We start from the raw sequence: 19,036 nt of genomic DNA, 5'->3' as shown, positions 1-19,036 counted from the left end.
TTCTCTCTCTCTCTCCCTCTCTCTCTCCCTCTCTCTCTCTCCCTCCCTCCCTCCTCTCCCTCCCTCCCTCCCCCCCTCCCTCCCTCCCTCCTCCCTCCCTCCCTCTCCCTCTCCCTCTCCCTCTCCCTCTCCCTCTCCCTCTCTCCCTCTCTCTCTCTCTCTCTCTCTCTCTCTCTCTCTCTCTCTCTCTCTCTCTCTCTCTCTCTCTCTCCCTCTCTCTCTCTCTCTCTCTCAGACCTGCTGTCTTGACCTCTGAATGCTCGGCTATGGTGCAGGCAGATGGTGTCGACAGACATTTGGATATCAGAGTGGCGGTAACGCACCAGCATTACAACCAGGAATACGACATTCCCAAATTGGATCCTTTCTTTGTACCCCCCAGGACAATTTAACTTATCCCAGAGGCTGCTCCAAGACCACCCAAAGAGATTCCTCTTCCGTTATAGTCACAGCTGTGTATATTCCCCCTAAGCCGATACCACAACGGCCCTCAAGGAACTACACCGGACTTTATGCAAACTGGTAACCACATATCCTGAGGCTGCATTTACTGTAGCTGGGGACTTTAATGAAGCAAATTTGAGGAAAACGTTACTGAAGTTCTATCAACACATTGACTGTATTACACGTGCTGCTATAACACTTGACCACTGCTACTCCAACTTCTGGGATGCCCACAAAACCCTTCCCCACCAACCCTTCGGCAAATCTGATCACTACTCCATTTTGCTCCTCCCTTCCTAAAGGCAGAAACTCAAACAGGAAGTACCATGCTAAGGTCTATTCAACAATGCTCTGACCAATCGGAATCCATGCTTCAAGATTGTTTTGATCACGTGGACTGGGATATGATCCAGGTAGTCTCTGAGAATAACATTGACGTATAGTTCATCAGGAAGTGTATAAGGGATGTTGTTCCCACTGTGACTATTAAAACCTACCCAAACCAGAAACCGTCGATGGCAGCATTCATGCAAAACTGAAAGCGCGAACCACCGGATTTAACCATGGCAAGGTGACTGGGAATATATTTTAATACAAACAGTGCATTTATTCCCTCTGTAAGGCAACCAGATAGGCAACACGTCAGTAGAGAGACAAAGTGGAGTCGCAATTCAACGGCTTAAACACAAGACGTATGTGTCAGGGTCTACAGACAATCACGGATTACAAAGGGAAAACCAGCAACGTCGCGGACACCGACTCCCAAGGACTGTGGGTTCTCATTCTCCATGGACGACGTAAGACATTTAAGCGTGTTAACCGTCGCAAGGCTGCCAGGCTGGACAGCATCCGTACCTGCGTCCTCAGAGCATGCTCAGACCAGCTGGCTGGAGAGTTTACGGACATATGCAATCTCTCCCTATCCCAGTCTGTTGTCCCCACTTGCTTCAAGATGTCCACCATTGTTCCTGTACCCAAGAAAGCAAAGGTAACTGAACTAAATGACTATCGCTTGGTAGCACTATCGCTTGGTAGCACTATCGCTTGGTAGTGCTTTGAGGGGCTAGTAAAGGATCATATCACCTCTACCTTACCTGACACCGTAGACCCACTTCAATTTGCATACCGCCCCAATAGACCCACAGACGATGCAATCGCCATCACACTGCACACTGCCTTATCCCATCTGGACAAGAGGAATACCTATGTAAGAATGCTGTTCATTGACTATAGCTCAGAATTCAACACCATAGTACCCTTCAAGCTAATCATTAAGCTCGGAGTCCCTAGGTCTGAACCCCGCCCTGTGCAACTGAGTCCTGGACTTCCTGACGGGCCACCCCCAGCGGTGGCCTGCTACGGCAACTGCAACTGTATTTTAGTCAATGCCACTCTGACATTGCTCGTCCTAATATTTATATATTTCTTAATTCCATTCTTTTACTTTTAGATTTGTGTAAATTGTTGTGAATTGTTAGATACTACCGCACTGTTGGAGCTAGGAACACAAGTATTTCACGACAACCGCAATAACATCTGCTAAATATGTGTATGTGACCAATAACACTTGATTTGATTTGAAAAGTCAACTGACATTAACTCCTGAGGTACTGACCTGTTGCACCTTCTACAACCACTGTGATTCATATTTGACCCTGCTGGTCATTATGAACATTCGGACATCTTGAAGAAGTATCTGGCCTTAACTGCCATGCACTCTATTAATCTCCACCCGATACAGCCAGAAGAGGACTGGCCACCCCTCAGGGCCTGGTTCCTCCCCACCCGACACAGCCAGAAGAGGACTGGCCACCCGTCAGGGCCTGGTTCCTCCCCACCCAACACAGCCAGAAGAGGACTGGCCACCCCTCAGGGCCTGGTTCCTCCCCACCCAACACAGCCAGAAGAGGACTGGCCACCCCTCAGGGCCTGGTTCCTCCCCAACCAACACAGCCAGAAGAGGACTGGCCACCCCTCAGGGCCTGGTTCCTCCCCACCCAACACAGCCAGAAGAGGACTGGCCACCCCTCAGGGCCTGGTTCCTCCCCAACCAAACACAGCCAGAAGAGGACTGGCCACCCCTCAGGGCCTGGTTCCTCCCCACCCAACACAGCCAGAAGAGGACTGGCCACCCCTCAGGGCCTGGTTCCTCCCCAACCAACACAGCCAGAAGAGGACTGGCCACCCCTCAGGGCCTGGTTCCTCCCCACCCAACACAGCCAGAAGAGGACTGGCCACCCCTCAGGGCCTGGTTCCTCCCCACCAAACACAGCCAGAAGAGGACTGGCCACCTCTCAGGGCCTGGTTCCTCCCCACCCAACACAGCCAGAAGAGGACTGGCCACCCCTCAGGGCCTGGTTCCTCCCCACCCAACACAGCCAGAAGAGGACTGGCCACCCCTCAGGGCCTGGTTCCTCCCCACCCGACACAGCCAGAAGAGGACTGGCCACCCCTCAGGGCCTGGTTCCTACCCACCCGACACAGCCAGAAGAGGACTGGCCACCCCTCAGGGCCTGGTTCCTCCCCACCCGACACAGCCAGAAGAGGACTGGCCACCCCTCAGGGCCTGGTTCCTCCCCACCCGACACAGCCAGAAGAGGACTGGCCACCCCTCAGGGCCTGGTTCCTCCCCACCCAACACAGCCAGAAGAGGACTGGCCACCCCTCAGGGCCTGGTTCCTCCCCAACCAACACAGCCAGAAGAGGACTGGCCACCCCTCAGGGCCTGGTTCCTCCCCACCCAACACAGCCAGAAGAGGACTGGCCACCCCTCAGGGCCTGGTTCCTCCCCACCAAACACAGCCAGAAGAGGAATGGCCACCCCTCAGGGCCTGGTTCCTCCCCACCCGACACAGCCAGAAGAGGACTGGCCACCCCTCAGGGCCTGGTTCCTCCCCACCCAACACAGCCAGAAGAGGACTGGCCACCCCTCAGGGCCTGGTTCCTCCCCACCCGACACAGCCAGAAGAGGACTGCCCACCCCTCAGGGCCTGGTTCCTCCCCACCCGACACAGCCAGAAGAGGACTGGCCACCCCTCAGGGCCTGGTTCCTCCCCACCCGACACAGCCAGAAGAGGACTGGCCACCCCTCAGGGCCTGGTTCCTCCCCACCCAACACAGCCAGAAGAGGACTGGCCACCCCTCGGGGCCTGGTTCCTCCCCACCCAACACAGCCAGAAGAGGACTGCCCACCCCTCAGGGCCTGGTTCCTCCCCACCCAACACAGCCAGAAGAGGACTGCCCACCCCTCAGGGCCTGGTTCCTCCCCACCCAACACAGCCAGAAGAGGACTGGCCACCCCTCAGGGCCTGGTTCCTCCCCACCCGACACAGCCAGAAGAGGACTGGCCACCCCTCAGGGCCTGGTTCCTCCACACCCGACACAGCCAGAAGAGGACTGGCCACCCCTCAGGGCCTGGTTCCTCCCCACCCAACACAGCCAGAAGAGGACTGGCCACCCCTCAGGGCCTGGTTCCTCCCCACCCAACACAGCCAGAAGAGGACCGGCCACCCCTCAGGGCCTGGTTCCTCCCCACCCAACACAGCCAGAAGAGGACTGGCCACCCCTCAGGGCCTGGTTCCTCCCCACCCAACACAGCCAGAAGAGGACTGGCCACCCCTCAGGGGCTGGTTCCTCCCCACCCAACACAGCCAGAAGAGGACTGGCCACCCCTCAGGGCCTGGTTCCTCCCCACCCAACACAGCCAGAAGAGGACTGCCCACCCCTCAGGGCCTGGTTCCTCCCCACCCAACACAGCCAGAAGAGGACTGGCCACCCCTCAGGGCCTGGTTCCTCCCCACCCAACACAGCCAGAAGAGGACTGGCCACCCCTCAGGGCCTGGTTCCTCCCCACCCAACACAGCCAGAAGAGGACTGGCCACCCCTCGGGGCCTGGTTCCTCCCCACCCGACACAGCCAGAAGAGGACTGGCCACCCCTCAGGGCCTGGTTCCTCCCCACCCGACACAGCCAGAAGAGGACTGGCCACCCCTCAGGGCCTGGTTCCCCCCCACCCGACACAGCCAGAAGAGGACTGGCCACCCCTCAGGGCCTGGTTCCTCCCCACCCGACACAGCCAGAAGAGGACTGGCCACCCCTCAGGGCCTGGTTCCTCCCCACCCGACACAGCCAGAAGAGGACTGGCCACCCCTCAGGGCCTGGTTCCTCCCCACCCGACACAGCCAGAAGAGGACTGGCCACCCCTCAGGGCCTGGTTCCTCCCCACCCGACACAGCCAGAAGAGGACTGGCCACCCCTCAGGGCCTGGTTCCTCCCCACCCGACACAGCCAGAAGAGGACTGGCCACCCCTCAGGGCCTGGTTCCTCCCCACCCGACACAGCCAGAAGAGGACTGGCCACCCCTCAGGGCCTGGTTCCTCCCCACCCAACACAGCCAGAAGAGGACTGGCCACCCCTCAGGGCCTGGTTCCTCAGGGCCTGGTTCCTCCCCACCCGACACAGCCAGAAGAGGACTGGCCACCCCTCAGGGCCTGGTTCCTCCCCACCCGACACAGCCAGAAGAGGACTGGCCACCCCTCAGGGCCTGGTTCCTCCCCACCCGACACAGCCAGAAGAGGACTGGCCACCCCTCAGGGCCTGGTTCCTCCCCACCCAACACAGCCAGAAGAGGACTGGCCACCCCTCAGGGCCTGGTTCCTCCCCACCCAACACAGCCAGAAGAGGACTGGCCACCCCTCAGGGCCTGGTTCCTCCCCACCCGACACAGCCAGAAGAGGACTGCCCACCCCTCAGGGCCTGGTTCCTCCCCACCCGACACAGCCAGAAGAGGACTGGCCACCCCTCAGGGCCTGGTTCCTCCCCACCCAACACAGCCAGAAGAGGACTGGCCACCCCTCAGGGCCTGGTTCCTCCCCACCCAACACAGCCAGAAGAGGACTGGCCACCCCTCAGGGGCCTGGTTCCTCCCCACCCAACACAGCCAGAAGAGGACTGCCCACCCCTCAGGGCCTGGTTCCTCCCCACCCAACACAGCCAGAAGAGGACTGCCCACCCCTCAGGGCCTGGTTCCTCCCCACCCAACACAGCCAGAAGAGGACTGGCCACCCCTCAGGGCCTGGTTCCTCCCCACCCAACCCAGCCAGAAGAGGACTGGCCACCCCTCAGGGCCTGGTTCCTCCCCACCCGACACAGCCAGAAGAGGACTGCCCACCCCTCAGGGCCTGGTTCCTCCCCACCCGACACAGCCAGAAGAGGACTGGCCACCCCTCAGGGCCTGGTTCCTCCCCACCCGACACAGCCAGAAGAGGACTGGCCACCCCTCAGGGCCTGGTTCCTCCCCACCCGACACAGCCAGAAGAGGACTGGCCACCCCTCAGGGCCTGGTTCCTCCCCACCCAACACAGCCAGAAGAGGACTGGCCACCCCTCAGGGCCTGGTTCCTCCCCACCCAACACAGCCAGAAGAGGACTGGCCACCCCTCAGGGCCTGGTTCCTCCCCACCCAACACAGCCAGAAGAGGACTGCCCACCCCTCAGGGCCTGGTTCCTCCCCACCCAACACAGCCAGAAGAGGACTGGCCACCCCTCAGGGCCTGGTTCCTCCCCACCCAACACAGCCAGAAGAGGACTGGCCACCCCTCAGGGCCTGGTTCCTCCCCACCCGACACAGCCAGAAGAGGACTGGCCACCCCTCAGGGCCTGGTTCCTCCCCACCCCCTGCTCCCTCCCCACCCAACACAGCCAGAAGAGGACTGGCCACCCCTCAGGGCCTGGTTCCTCCCCACCCGACACAGCCAGAAGAGGACTGGCCACCCCTCAGGGCCTGGTTCCTCCCCACCCGACACAGCCAGAAGAGGACTGGCCACCCCTCAGGGCCTGGTTCCTCCCCACCCGACACAGCCAGAAGAGGACTGGCCACCCCTCAGGGCCTGGTTCCTCCCCACCCGACACAGCCAGAAGAGGACTGGCCACCCCTCAGGGCCTGGTTCCTCCCCACCCGACACAGCCAGAAGAGGACTGGCCACCCCTCAGGGCCTGGTTCCTCCCCACCCAACACAGCCAGAAGAGGACTGCCCACCCCTTAGGGCCTGGTTCCTCCCCACCCAACACAGCCAGAAGAGGACTGGCCACCCCTCAGGGCCTGGTTCCTCCCCACCCAACACAGCCAGAAGAGGACTGGCCACCCCTCAGGGCCTGGTTCCTCCCCACCCAACACAGCCAGAAGAGGACTGGCCACCCCTCAGGGCCTGGTTCCTCCCCACCCAACACAGCCAGAAGAGGACTGGCCACCCCTCAGGGCCTGGTTCCTCCCCGCCCAACACAGCCAGAAGAGGACTGCCCACCCCTCAGGGCCTGGTTCTCCCCAACCAACACAGCCAGAAGAGGACTGGCCACCCCTCAGGGCCTGGTTCCTCCCCAACCAACACAGCCAGAAGAGAACTGGCCACCCCTCAGGGCCTGGTTCCTCCCTGGGTTTGTTCCTAGGTTCCGGCCTTTCTAGGGAGTTTTTCCTAGCCACTGTGCTTCTGCATCTGCATTGCTTGCTGTTTGTGGTTCTAGGCTGGGTTTTTGTATAAGCACTTTGTGACATCTGCTGATGTAAAATGTGCTTTATGAATACATTTGATTTGATTTGATTAGTGGGTACACAGTATGCCATTTACACCCACATTGCCTCCCACATCATGTTGAGACAGAGATAGCTAATATCAACACTATACCCACAACTTCCTACGAACATTGGGATGTCATACAAACAAATGTGTTTAGTGTGTTTCCAAAAATCTTGTCGTGTGTAACGAGCTTAATATGGATAGGAGACATGCAAGCATGCATACACATACACATATCACACACAGAGACTACACTGACACATGAGACTACACTGACACATGAGACTACACTGACACACGGAGACTACACTGACACACGGAGACTACACTGACACACGGAGACTACACTGACACACGGAGACTACACTGACACACGGAGACTACACTGACACACGGAGACTACACTGACACACTGGGACTACACTGACACACTGGGACTACACTGACACATGAGACTACACTGACACACGGAGACTATACTGACACACGGAGACTACACTGACACACGGAGACTACACTGACACACGGAGACTACACTGACACACTGGGACTACACTGACACATGAGACTACACTGACACACGGAGACTACACTGACACACGGAGACTACACTGACACACGGAGACTACACTGACACACGGAGACTACACTGACACACGGAGACTACACTGACACACGGAGACTACACTGACACACGGAGACTACACTGACACACTGGGACTACACTGACACACTGGGACTACACTGACATATGAGACTACACTGACACACGGAGACTATACTGACACACGGAGACTACACTGACACACGGAGACTACACTGACACACGGAGACTACACTGACACACTGGGACTACACTGACACATGAGACTACACTGACACACGGAGACTACACTAACACACGGAGACTACACTGACACACGGAGACTACACTGACACACGGAGACTACACTGACACACGGAGACTACACTGACACACGGGATACTACACTGACACACGGGATACTACACTGACACACGGAGACTACACTGACACATGAGACTACACTGACACATGGAGACTACACTGACACACTGAGACTACACTGACACATGAGACTACACTGACACACAGAGACTACACTGACACACGGAGACTACACTGACACACTGGGACTACACTGACACACGGGAGACTACACTGACACACGGAGACTACACTGACACATGAGACTACACTGACACACGGAGACTACACTGACACACGGAGACTACACTGACACACGGAGACTACACTGACACACGGAGACTACACTCACACACGGAGACTACACTGACACACGGAGACTACACTGACACACGGAGACTACACTGACACACGGAGACTACACTGACACACGGAGACTAGACTGACACACTGAGACTACACTGACACACGGAGACTACACTGACACACGGAGACTACACTGACACACTGAGACTACACTGACACACGAGACTACACTGACACACGGAGACTACACTGACACATGAGACTACACTGACACACTGAGACTACACTGACACACGGAGACTACACTGACACACGGAGACTACACTGACACATGAGACTACACTGACACATGAGACTACACTGACACATGAGACTACACTGACACACTGAGACTACACTGACACACGGAGACTACACTGACACACTGGGACTACACTGACACACTGAGTCTACACTGACACACGGAGACTACACTGACACATGAGACTACACTGACACACTGAGACTACACTGACACACGGAGACTACACTGACACATGAGAATACACTGACACACTGAGACTACACTGACACACGGAGACTACACTGACACACTGAGACTACACTGACACATGAGACTACACTGACACACTGAGACTACACTGACACACTGGGACTACACTGACACACTGAGTCTACACTGACACACGGAGACTACACTGACACATGAGACTACACTGACACACGGAGACTACACTGACACACTGAGACTACACTGACACACGGAGACTACACTGACACACTGAGACTACACTGACACACGGAGACTACACTGACACACGGGGACTACACTGACACACAGAGACTACACTGACACACTGAGACTACACTGACACACTGAGACTACACTGACACACTGAGACTACACTGACACACGGAGACTACACTGACACACGGAGACTACACTGACAAAACGTGTATTTGACCATATATGCATTCAGTTATTTTTTTATCTCCTTCATTTATATTATTTTACTGTGAAGTGTGTTGCTATTTTAAATGCACCTTTATTCAGTTTGATTTTGTGTGGTTGTTGTGTCTGACTCAATAAACCCTGCTAATATGTAATCTGTGTCCTTTCATCCCTCCAGGATATCAAGACAACCATATCTTCACCTGAGCATACAAATGACTGACTTTCATCTGAGTGGCTGAGTAGGACAACAAATTACCACCCTATGAGTGGAATCTGAGAACAGAACACTGAAGTGAGCCGCAGCGCCAAAGAAAAGCCATCTTCACTCACAGCGGGTGTTCGGTGTGAGAGTGAGAGACTGCATATTGGATCAGAGCAGAGCCCGTGTCAGATGAATAGTGCATTCACTGGAGTATCGCTGCTCATTCCATCTCTCTCTCTCTCTCTCTCTCTCTCTCTCTGTCTCTGTCTATCTCCATCTCTCTCTGTATTTCTTTCTCTCTCTCCATCCTCTCTATGTTAACTCTGCTTTCCTCATCCCCTGCTGGGTGAGTTGGCACTCTGATGGCTGCGTACTTCTCATTTCAAAGTCAAATGGGTTTCCTATGGATCTATACTCGCTCCCTCACATTCTCTCTCTCCCTCCTTCTCTCTCCCTCCTTCTCTCTCCCTCCTCCTCTCTCCCTCTACATTTGTCTTTCTCCCGATCTTCACACTTTCCTTCCTCCACATGTTCTAAATGTTCTCCCTTTGTGTTATTCATTAACCTTTTCTCCTTTTCTTGCCCTTTATTTTTTCTCTCTCCTCTCCCTCCCTCCATCTTTTTGTCTCACTCCCTTCCTCTGTGCGACAATCATTATTTTCATACATACATGTTCCTTTCCTAATTTCTCGATCCATCTCCCTCCCCTCTTCCTGCTAATCACATGTTCTATACATCCATGTTCTCTATCTCCCTATCGGGTAAATTACATTTTCCACAGAACTTACCTCCCTCTTTTCCCTCCCTCCCTCCCTCTTTTCCCTCCCTCCCTCTTTTCCCTCCCTCCCTCCCTCCCTCCCTCCCTCCCTCCCTCCCTCCCTCCCTCCCTCCCTCCCTCCCTCCCTCCCTCCCTCCCTCTCATACACACATCATGTCACTCTGCAACACACCCTCTCTATAGATCCATGAACTCTATGTTCTTTCAATCCCCATCTTCCCTCTGCCTCTGTCCCTCTATTCCTCTCTGCAACTTCTTTCCACAGTCTCTCATCCCCCTTTCCTCTCCTTCTTCTCCTCTCCACATCTCTCTCCATCCCAGAGACAACATCATCCGCTGTAGCTATTAGGGATTAGGTTCAGTCCCTGACAGAGATTTTCATATTTACTCAAATAATTCCTGGATTTGGGCAACTCTAATCCTACACTTTTGTGATATTGATTTAACATGTACTGTATGACTCAAAGTTTTTGTCCATTAACGTTCAACTATATGTTTACTCAATAAACAATGAAGTGATGTATATCATATCGGGGGGAGAGACAGAGAGATGTTGTGTAGCCACGGAATGGATCAATCCCCAATGCATTGTGGTTTGTCTGATAATTGTGCACAATAGGGGGCCGTGTGAGTGTGTGTGTGTGTGTGTGTGTGTGTATGTATGCAAGCATGTGTGTGTGTGCATGTGTGTTTGTGTGTGTGTGTGCATTATATCAAATCAAATCAAATTGTATTTGTCACATGCGCCGAATACGACAGACCTTACCGTGAAATGCTTACTTACGAGCCCTTAATCAACAATGCAGTTCAAGAAATAGAGTTAAGAAAATATTTACTAAATAAAAAGTAACACAGTAGAATTACATAACAATAACGAAGCTATATACAGGGGGCACCGGTACCGAGTAAATGTGTAGGGGTACAGGTTAGTCGAGGTAATATGTACATGTAGGTGGGGGTAAAGTGACTATACATAGATAAACAGTGAGGAGCAGCAGTGTACAAACAAAGGGGGGGAGGGGTCAATGTAAATAGTCTGTGTAGCCATCTGATTCATTGTTCAGCAGTCTTATGGCTTAGGGGTAGAAGCTGTTCAGGAGTCTTTTGGACCTAGACTTGTTGTTCCGGTACCGCTTGCCGTGCGATAGCAGAGAGAACAGTCTATAACTTGGTTGACTGGAGTCTTTGATAATTTTTTGGGCCTTCCTCTGACACCGTCTGGTATATAGGTTCTGGATGGCAGGAAGCTTGGCCCCAGTGATGTACTGGGCCGTTCGCACTACCCTCTATAGCGCCTTACGTTCAGATTCCGAGCAGTTGCCATACCAGGCGATGCAACCAGTCACGATGCTCTCAATGGTGTAGCTGGGGACCCATGTCAAATGTTGATGGGGGAAATGTGCTGTCGTGCCCTCTTCACGACTGTCTAGGTGTGTTTGGACCATGATAGTTTTTTGGTAATGTGGACTCCAAGGAACTTTGAAACTCTCGAACCTGCTCCACTTCAGCCTCGTCAATGAGAATGGGGGCCTGTTCGGCCCTCCTTTTCCTGTAGTCCATGATCCTCTCCTTTGTCTTGCTCACATTGAAGGAGAGGTTGTTGTCCTGGCGCCATACTGCCAAGTCTCTGACCTCCTCCCTATAGGCTGTCTCATTGTTGTCGGTGATCAGACCTACCACTGCTGTTTTATCAGCAAACTTAATGATGGTGTTAGAGTCGTGTTTGGCCATGCAGTCGTGGGTGAACAGGGAGTACTGGAGGGGACTAAGCACGCACCCCTGAGGGGCCCCTGTGTTGAGGATCAGAGTGGCAGATGTGTTCTTGCCTACCCTTACCACCTGGAGGCGGCACATCAGGAAGTCCAGGATCCAGTTGCAGAGGGAGGTGTTTAGTCCCAGGGTCCTTAGCTTAGTGATGTGCTTTGAGGCCACTATGGTGTTGAACGCTGAGCTGTAGTCAATGCACAGCATTCTCACATAGGTGTTCCTTTTGTCCAGGTCGGAAAGGACAGTATGGAGTGCGATTGAGATTGTGTCATCTGTGGATCTGTTGGGGCGGTGTGTGTGTGTGTGTGTGTGTGTGTGTGTGTGTGTGTGTGTGTGTGTGTGTGTGTGTGTGTGTGTGTGTGTGTGTGTGTGTGTGTGTGTGTGTGTGTGTGTGTGTGTGTGTGTGTGTGTGTGTGTGTGTGTGTGTGTGTGCGTGCGTGTGTGCGTGCGTGCGTGCGTGCGGGTGTGTGTGTGCGGGTGTGTGTGCCTGGTAAATGGGTATTTTGTCTCCATAGAGACTCTGTGTGTGTCTGTTGAGTATGGACAGTGAGGGCATTCGACTGGGGATTTATCGTCTTAATTCATCCAGTGTCTTACTAATCTCTTTATAGGAGCCCTGGATCATCTGGACAATACTCTAATATATTAATATAGGCTGAAGCAGAGTAATCCTTCCCATGTCTGAGCTGAACCTCTGTCTATCTAGCTAGCTGGTACTGTCTGAGCTGAACCTCTGTCTATCTAGCTAGCTGGTACTGTCTGATCTGAACCTCTGTCTATCTAGCTAGCTGGTACTGTCTGAGCTGAACCTCTGTCTATCTAGCTAGCTGGTACTGTCTGATCTGAACCTCTGTCTATCTAGCTAGCTGGTACTGTCTGAGCTGAACCTCTGTCTATCTAGCTAGCTGGTACTGTCTGAGCTGAACCTCTGTCTATCTAGCTAGCTGGTACTGTCTGAGCTGAACCTCTGTCTATCTAGCTAGCTGGTACTGTCTGAGCTGAACCTCTGTCTATCTAGCTAGCTGGTACTGTCTGATCTGAACCTCTGTCTATCTAGCTAGCTGGTACTGTCTGAGCTGAACCTCTGTCTATCTAGCTAGCTGGTACTGTCTGAGCTGAACCTCTGTCTATCTAGCTAGCTGGTACTGTCTGAGCTGAACCTCTGTCTATCTAGCTAGCTGGTACTGTCTGAGCTGAACCTCTGTCTATCTAGCTAGCTGGTACTGTCTGAGCTGAACCTCTGTCTATCTAGCTAGCTGGTACTGTCTGAGCTGAACCTCTGTCTATCTAGCTAGCTGGTACTGTCTGAGCTGAACCTCTGTCTATCTAGCTAGCTGGTACTGTCTGATCTGAACCTCTTTCTATCTCGCTAGCTGGTACTGTCTGAGCTGAACCTCTGTCTATCTAGCTAGCTGGTACTGTCTGATCTGAACCTCTTTCTATCTCGCTAGCTGGTACTGTCTGAGCTGAACCTCTTTCTATCTCGCTAGCTGGTACTGTCTGAGCTGAACCTCTGTCTATCTAGCTAGCTGGTACTGTCTGAGCTGAACCTCTGTCTATCTAGCTAGCTGGTACTGTCTGAGCTGAACCTCTGTCTATCTAGCTAGCTGGTGCTGTCTGAGCTGAACCTCTGTCTATCTAGCTAGCTGGTACTGTCTGATCTGAACCTCTGTCTATCTAGCTAGCTGGTACTGTCTGAGCTGAACCTCTGTCTATCTAGCTAGCTGGTACTGTCTGAGCTGAACCTCTGTCTATCTAGCTAGCTGGTACTGTCTGAGCTGAACCTCTGTCTATCTAGCTAGCTGGTACTGTCTGAGCTGAACCTCTGTCTATCTAGCTAGCTGGTACTGTCTGAGCTGAACCTCTGTCTATCTAGCTAGCTGGTACTGTCTGATCTGAACCTCTGTCTATCTAGCTAGCTGGTACTGTCTGAGCTGAACCTCTGTCTATCTAGCTAGCTGGTACTGTCTGATCTGAACCTCTGTCTATCTAGCTAGCTGGTACTGTCTGAGCTGAACCTCTGTCTATCTAGCTAGCTGGTACTGTCTGAGCTGAACCTCTTTCTATCTCGCTAGCTGGTACTGTCTGATCTGAACCTCTGTCTATCTAGCTAGCTGGTACTGTCCGCTTCAGTAGGACAAAGTCACGTTGAAAACGAGACCACCTGTAGGAGGGTTTGGGTTTCAATTCAGGAATTAAACGGAAGTTCTTCATATACTCGCATACAGTAAACAAACAGAAACACACAGACACACTCAGACACACACAGACACACACTAACCTCACGGCGCATGGCACAGTGGACAGTAATGATGACGAAACCCTGGACAGAGTCAAAGACAGCGAACAGAACCTGAAAGAGAGCAGAACAGCTATCAGTTACCATAGAAAGAGAGAGTCAGATACAGAGAGATAGAGAGAGACAGAGAGGGAGACAGAGAGGGAGACAGAGAGACAGAGGCAGAGAGAGAAAGACAGAGGCAGAGAGAGACAGGGAGAGAGAGAGAAAGAGAGAGACAGAGAGCGAGAGCGAGAGCGAGAGAGAGAGAGAGAGACGGAGAGAGACGGAGAGAGAGAGAGACGGAGAGAGAGAGAGACGGAGAGAGAGAGAGACGGAGAGAGAGAGAGACGGAGAGAGAGAGAGAGACGGAGAGAGAGAGACGGAGAGAGAGAGAGAACTAGAAAGAGAGACAGAGAGACAGTGACAGTGACAGTGACAGAGAGATAGAGTGTGTATCCGTGTGTGTATCCATGTGTGTGTCAGTGTGTGTATCAGTGTGTGTATGAGAGTGTGTATGCAGCCAGGGCACCGTGATACAAGTCTGTATTAGAGTGAGGATGTCAGGAGAAAACATGGAGATTTGGCAACTGGTGGCAACAGTGAGCGCTGTTAGCTACAAGTAGGTTTGGGTTTTGATAGGGTGCTATGGACGGGGATCATGGATAGGCGGCAGTGTCTGCCTAAGCATCTGCCTCTAGTGCAAAAGGTTGCATGGTCTAATTCAGGAATTTTTGTTTAAAGCCTTTCTCAAACCTAAACCCTAACTTTAGAAATTACGAGTTAATGGCTAAACTTAACCTTAAACACTTTGAAATGTGAGTTTTGGAACAACTTTGAAATCGGACATTTAAGAAACATGGATGAACGTGTAATTCTGCCGTGAGACTGTGAGAGCTAGTTGGTTTATGAGTTTGTGTATCAGTGTGTGTATCAGTGTGTGTATGAGTGCATGCAAAGGTTAGTGAGTTTGAAAGAGTGTATACAGTACATTGTTATACAAGCTTGGATACATGTGTGTATGTGTGTATGCAGGGGTGTGTGTGTGTGTGTGTGTGTGTGTGTGTGTGTGTGTGTGTGTGTGTGTGTGTGTGTGTGTGTGTGTGTGTGTGTGTGTGTGTGTGTGTGTGTGTGTGTGTGTGTGTGTGTGTGTGTGTATGTATGCAAATGTGTGTATGCAGATGTGTGTATGCAGGTGTGTGTAAGTGTGAAGACAGCAAAGTGTACCTGGAAGAGTGTGGAGCGGCGGTCGGTGATGGCCAACACAGCAGACATCCAGGTCAGAGCCAGCAGAGGGAGAACCACACAGGAGCTCCACAGAGAGGCCCTGAGAGAGAAGAAAGACAAGAGGGGATAGGAAAGGAGGGGGAGAGGAGAGGGAGAGGGGAGGAAGGGAGGAGGGAGAGGAGGGAGAGGGGAGAAGGGAGAGAAGGGGGAGAGGAGGGGAAGGGAGAGAAGGGGGAGAGGAGGGGAAGAGGAAAGGAGGGGAGGAGGGAGAGGAGGGAGAGCGGGAAAGAGAGGAGGAGGGAGATGAGGGGGAGAGGGGAGGAGGGTGAGGAGGGGGAAATAGGAGAGGAGGGGGAGAGGAGGGGGGGGGAGGGGAAGAGGGGAGAAGGGAGAGGAGGGGAAGAGGGGAGAAGGGAGAAAAGGGGGAGAGGAGGGGAAGAGGGGAGGAGGGAGAGGAGGGGAGAGGGGAGGAGGGAGAGGAGGGGGAGAGGAGGGGGAGAAGGGAGGAGGGAGAGGAGGGAGAGCGGGAAAGAGGGGATAAGGGAAAGGAGGGGGAGAGGAGGGGAGAGGAGGGGGAGAGGAGAAGAGGGGAGGAGGGAGAGGAGGGGAGATGGGAGGAGGGAGAGGAGGGGGAGAGGGGAGAAGGGATAGGAGGGGGAGAGGGGAAGAGGGAGGAGGGTGAGGAGGTGAAGAGGGCAGGAGGGAGAGGAGGGGGAGAGGGGAGGAGGGAGAGGAGGGGGAGAGGGAGAGGGGAGCGGGGAGGAGGGAGAGAAGGGGGAGAGGGGAGAAGAGAGAGGAGGGGGAGAGGAGGAGGAGAGGGGAGGAGGGAGAGAAGGGGGAGAAGGGAGGAGGTGAGGGGAGGAGGGAGAGAAGGGGGAGAAGGGAGGAGGTAGAGAAGGGAGTACTTCAACCTTTAGAATCTGGGACGGCGACACTCTCATAACACATGCACATGCTCACACACAAACATTTGCATGTGCACTCACAGTGATACACACATCAGGCATACTGAAAGCCACAGTGACCTCCAGACTGTGTGATCGATGCAGAACACGACCAGGTGAGAGACAAGTAACTGACAGCTGTAACTGAGAGTGTGTGTGTGTGTGTGTGTGTGTGTGTGTGTGTGTGTGTGTGTGTGTGTGTGTGTGTGTGTGTGTGTGTGTGTGTGTGTGTGTGTGTGTGTGTGTGTGTGTGTGTGTGTGTGTGTGTGTGTGTGTGTGTGTGTGTGTGTGTGTGAGAGAGAGAGAGAGATAGAGAGTGAGAGAGAGAGAGAGAGAGAAATGTGGAGAGAGAGATACTGAGAGAGATAGAGATAGAGGGAGAAAGAGACAGAAAAAAGAGAGTGTATATGTTTCGGTGTGTGAGGGTATGTTTCGGTGTGTGAGGGTATATTTCGGTGTGTGAGGGTATGCTTCGGTGTGTGAGGGTATGTTTCGGTGTGTGAGGGTAAGTTTTGGTGTGTGAGGGTATGTTTCGGTGTGTGAGGGTATCTTTCGGTGTGTGAGGGTATCATTTGATGTGTGAGGGTACGTTTTGGTGTGTGAGGGTAAGTTTTGGTGTGTGAGGGTATGTTTCGGTGTGTGAGGGTAAGTTTTGGTGTGTGATAGTATCTGTTGACTAACATGGCGTTGCTGGCAGTAGAGCTGGAGAGAGCTGTACTTGAGATCACACCACACTTGGAGCATTTCAGGAGCAGTCTGCTACGCGACGCCTCAACCGGTGGACTTTAGGACACAGACAGGATGGAGGAGGAGGACAGGATGGAGGAGGAGGACAGGATGGAGGAGGAGGACAGGATGGAGGAGGAGGACACAGACAGGATGGAGGAGGAGGACACAGACAGGATGGAGGAGGAGGACACAGACAAGATGGAGGAGGACACAGGATGAAGGAGGAGGACACAGGATGGAGGAGGAGGACACAGGATGGAGGAGGAGGACACAGGATGGAGGAGGACACAGGATGGAGGAGGAGGACACAGGATGGAGGAGGAGGACACAGGATGGAGGAGGAGGACACAGGATGGAGGAGGAGGACACAGAATGGAGGAGGAGGAGGACACAGGATTGGAGGAGGAGGACACAGGATGGAGGAGGAGGACACAGACAGGATGGAGGAGGAGGACACAGACAAGATGGAGGAGGAGGACACAGGATGGAGGAGGAGGACACAAACAGGATGGAGGAGGAGGACACAGACAAGATGGAGGAGGAGGACACAGGATGGAGGAGTAGGACACAGAATGGAGGAGGACACAGGATGGAGGAGGAGGACACAGGATGGAGGAGGAGGACACAGGATTGGAGGAGGACACAGGATGGAGGAGGACACACACACGTATTGTGGGGGGCAGTCAGTTATGCACAAGGACAGGGGACAGAAACAACAAACAGAGTGGCGGAAACACACACACGGGAGGAGAGGATGGGGAGGACAAACACACAGGAGGAGAAGATGGGGAGGACAAACACACAGGAGGAGAGGTAGGGGAGGACGGACACACAGGAGGAGAGGGTGGAGAGGACGGACACACAGGAGGAGAGGGTGGAGAGGACGGACACACAGGAGGAGAGGGTGGAGAGGACGGACACACAGAAGGAGAGGATGGACACACAAATGGGAAAGACAAACACAGACCCAGAAACACACACATTCAACAAGTAATGGGAGCAATGGGGTGCAAACCACATACACACATTCACACATATGAGAGTGAGGAATGGATGGGCAGTGCGGATGGGATGGGCAGTGTGGATGGGATGGGCAGTGCGGATGGGATGGGCAGTGCGGATGGGATGGGCAGTGCGGATGGGATGGGCAGTGCGGATGGGATGGGCAGTGCGGATGGGATGGGCAGTGCGGATGGGATGGGCAGTGCGGATGGGATGGGCAGTGCGGATGGGATGGGCAGTGCGGATGGGATGGGCAGTGCGGATGGGATGGGCAGTGCGGATGGGATGGGCAGTGCGGATGGGATGGGCAGTGCAGTTGCAAACGAAGGTGAAAAGCACAGAAGGACATAAATGGACACACGGACAATAAGAGAAGGACACAGAAAAGGAGAAAAAGAAAGAAGAAAATGTTTTAACAAACCTCAAAGTAGCAGCAATGGACAACAAGTCAGAATACAAAGATCATGACAGAATGCAGTGACAGATAAATGAAAGAGAGAGGAAGAGGGAGAGAGGAAATGGGAGAGAGGAAGAGGGAGAGAGGAAGAGAGAGAGAGAGAGAGAGGAAGAAAGAGAGGAAGAGGGAGAGAGGAAGAGAGAGAGAGAGAAACAACGAGGGAGCAGCGAGAGAAAGTGAACAAAGAAAGGGAGAGGAAGAGGATGCTGAATAATCTTAAACCAGGCTAATAACGTGTCTGGCTAACACGGATTAATACAAATGTACAATGAGACAGATGTGCACTGCCAGGACCAACTGTCTCTCTCCCACAGTGTGTGTGTGTGTGTGTGTGTATATGTTTTCAGTGTACAAACTGTTAGTGATGATGTGTTAGTGTGTGTGTGTTTGGGACAGTCTAGATAGTCTGTTCAACTCTTCTTCTTTTGGCC

At 53.5% G+C, this 19,036-nt stretch overlaps 1 protein-coding gene across 1 annotated transcript in view; it reads right to left on the bottom strand.

The window, feature by feature from the left end:
- Positions 1–19,036, bottom strand: part of LOC139558863 (adhesion G protein-coupled receptor B2-like) — a 635,752-nt gene that overhangs the window by 98,779 nt on the left and 517,937 nt on the right. Inside the window, exons 23-24 of the mRNA XM_071374380.1 lie at positions 15,474–15,573; positions 14,250–14,321 (exon numbers count right to left, since the gene is read on the bottom strand). Of these exons, the coding sequence (XP_071230481.1) occupies positions 14,250–14,321; positions 15,474–15,573 (172 nt within the window). The remainder of the gene's footprint in view (positions 1–14,249; positions 14,322–15,473; positions 15,574–19,036) is intronic.

The sequence above is a fragment of the Salvelinus alpinus genome, chromosome 29, assembly GCF_045679555.1.
Source record: "Salvelinus alpinus chromosome 29, SLU_Salpinus.1, whole genome shotgun sequence".
Taxonomy (NCBI): domain Eukaryota; kingdom Metazoa; phylum Chordata; class Actinopteri; order Salmoniformes; family Salmonidae; genus Salvelinus; species Salvelinus alpinus.
This window is presented reverse-complemented; position numbering and strand designations above follow the sequence as displayed.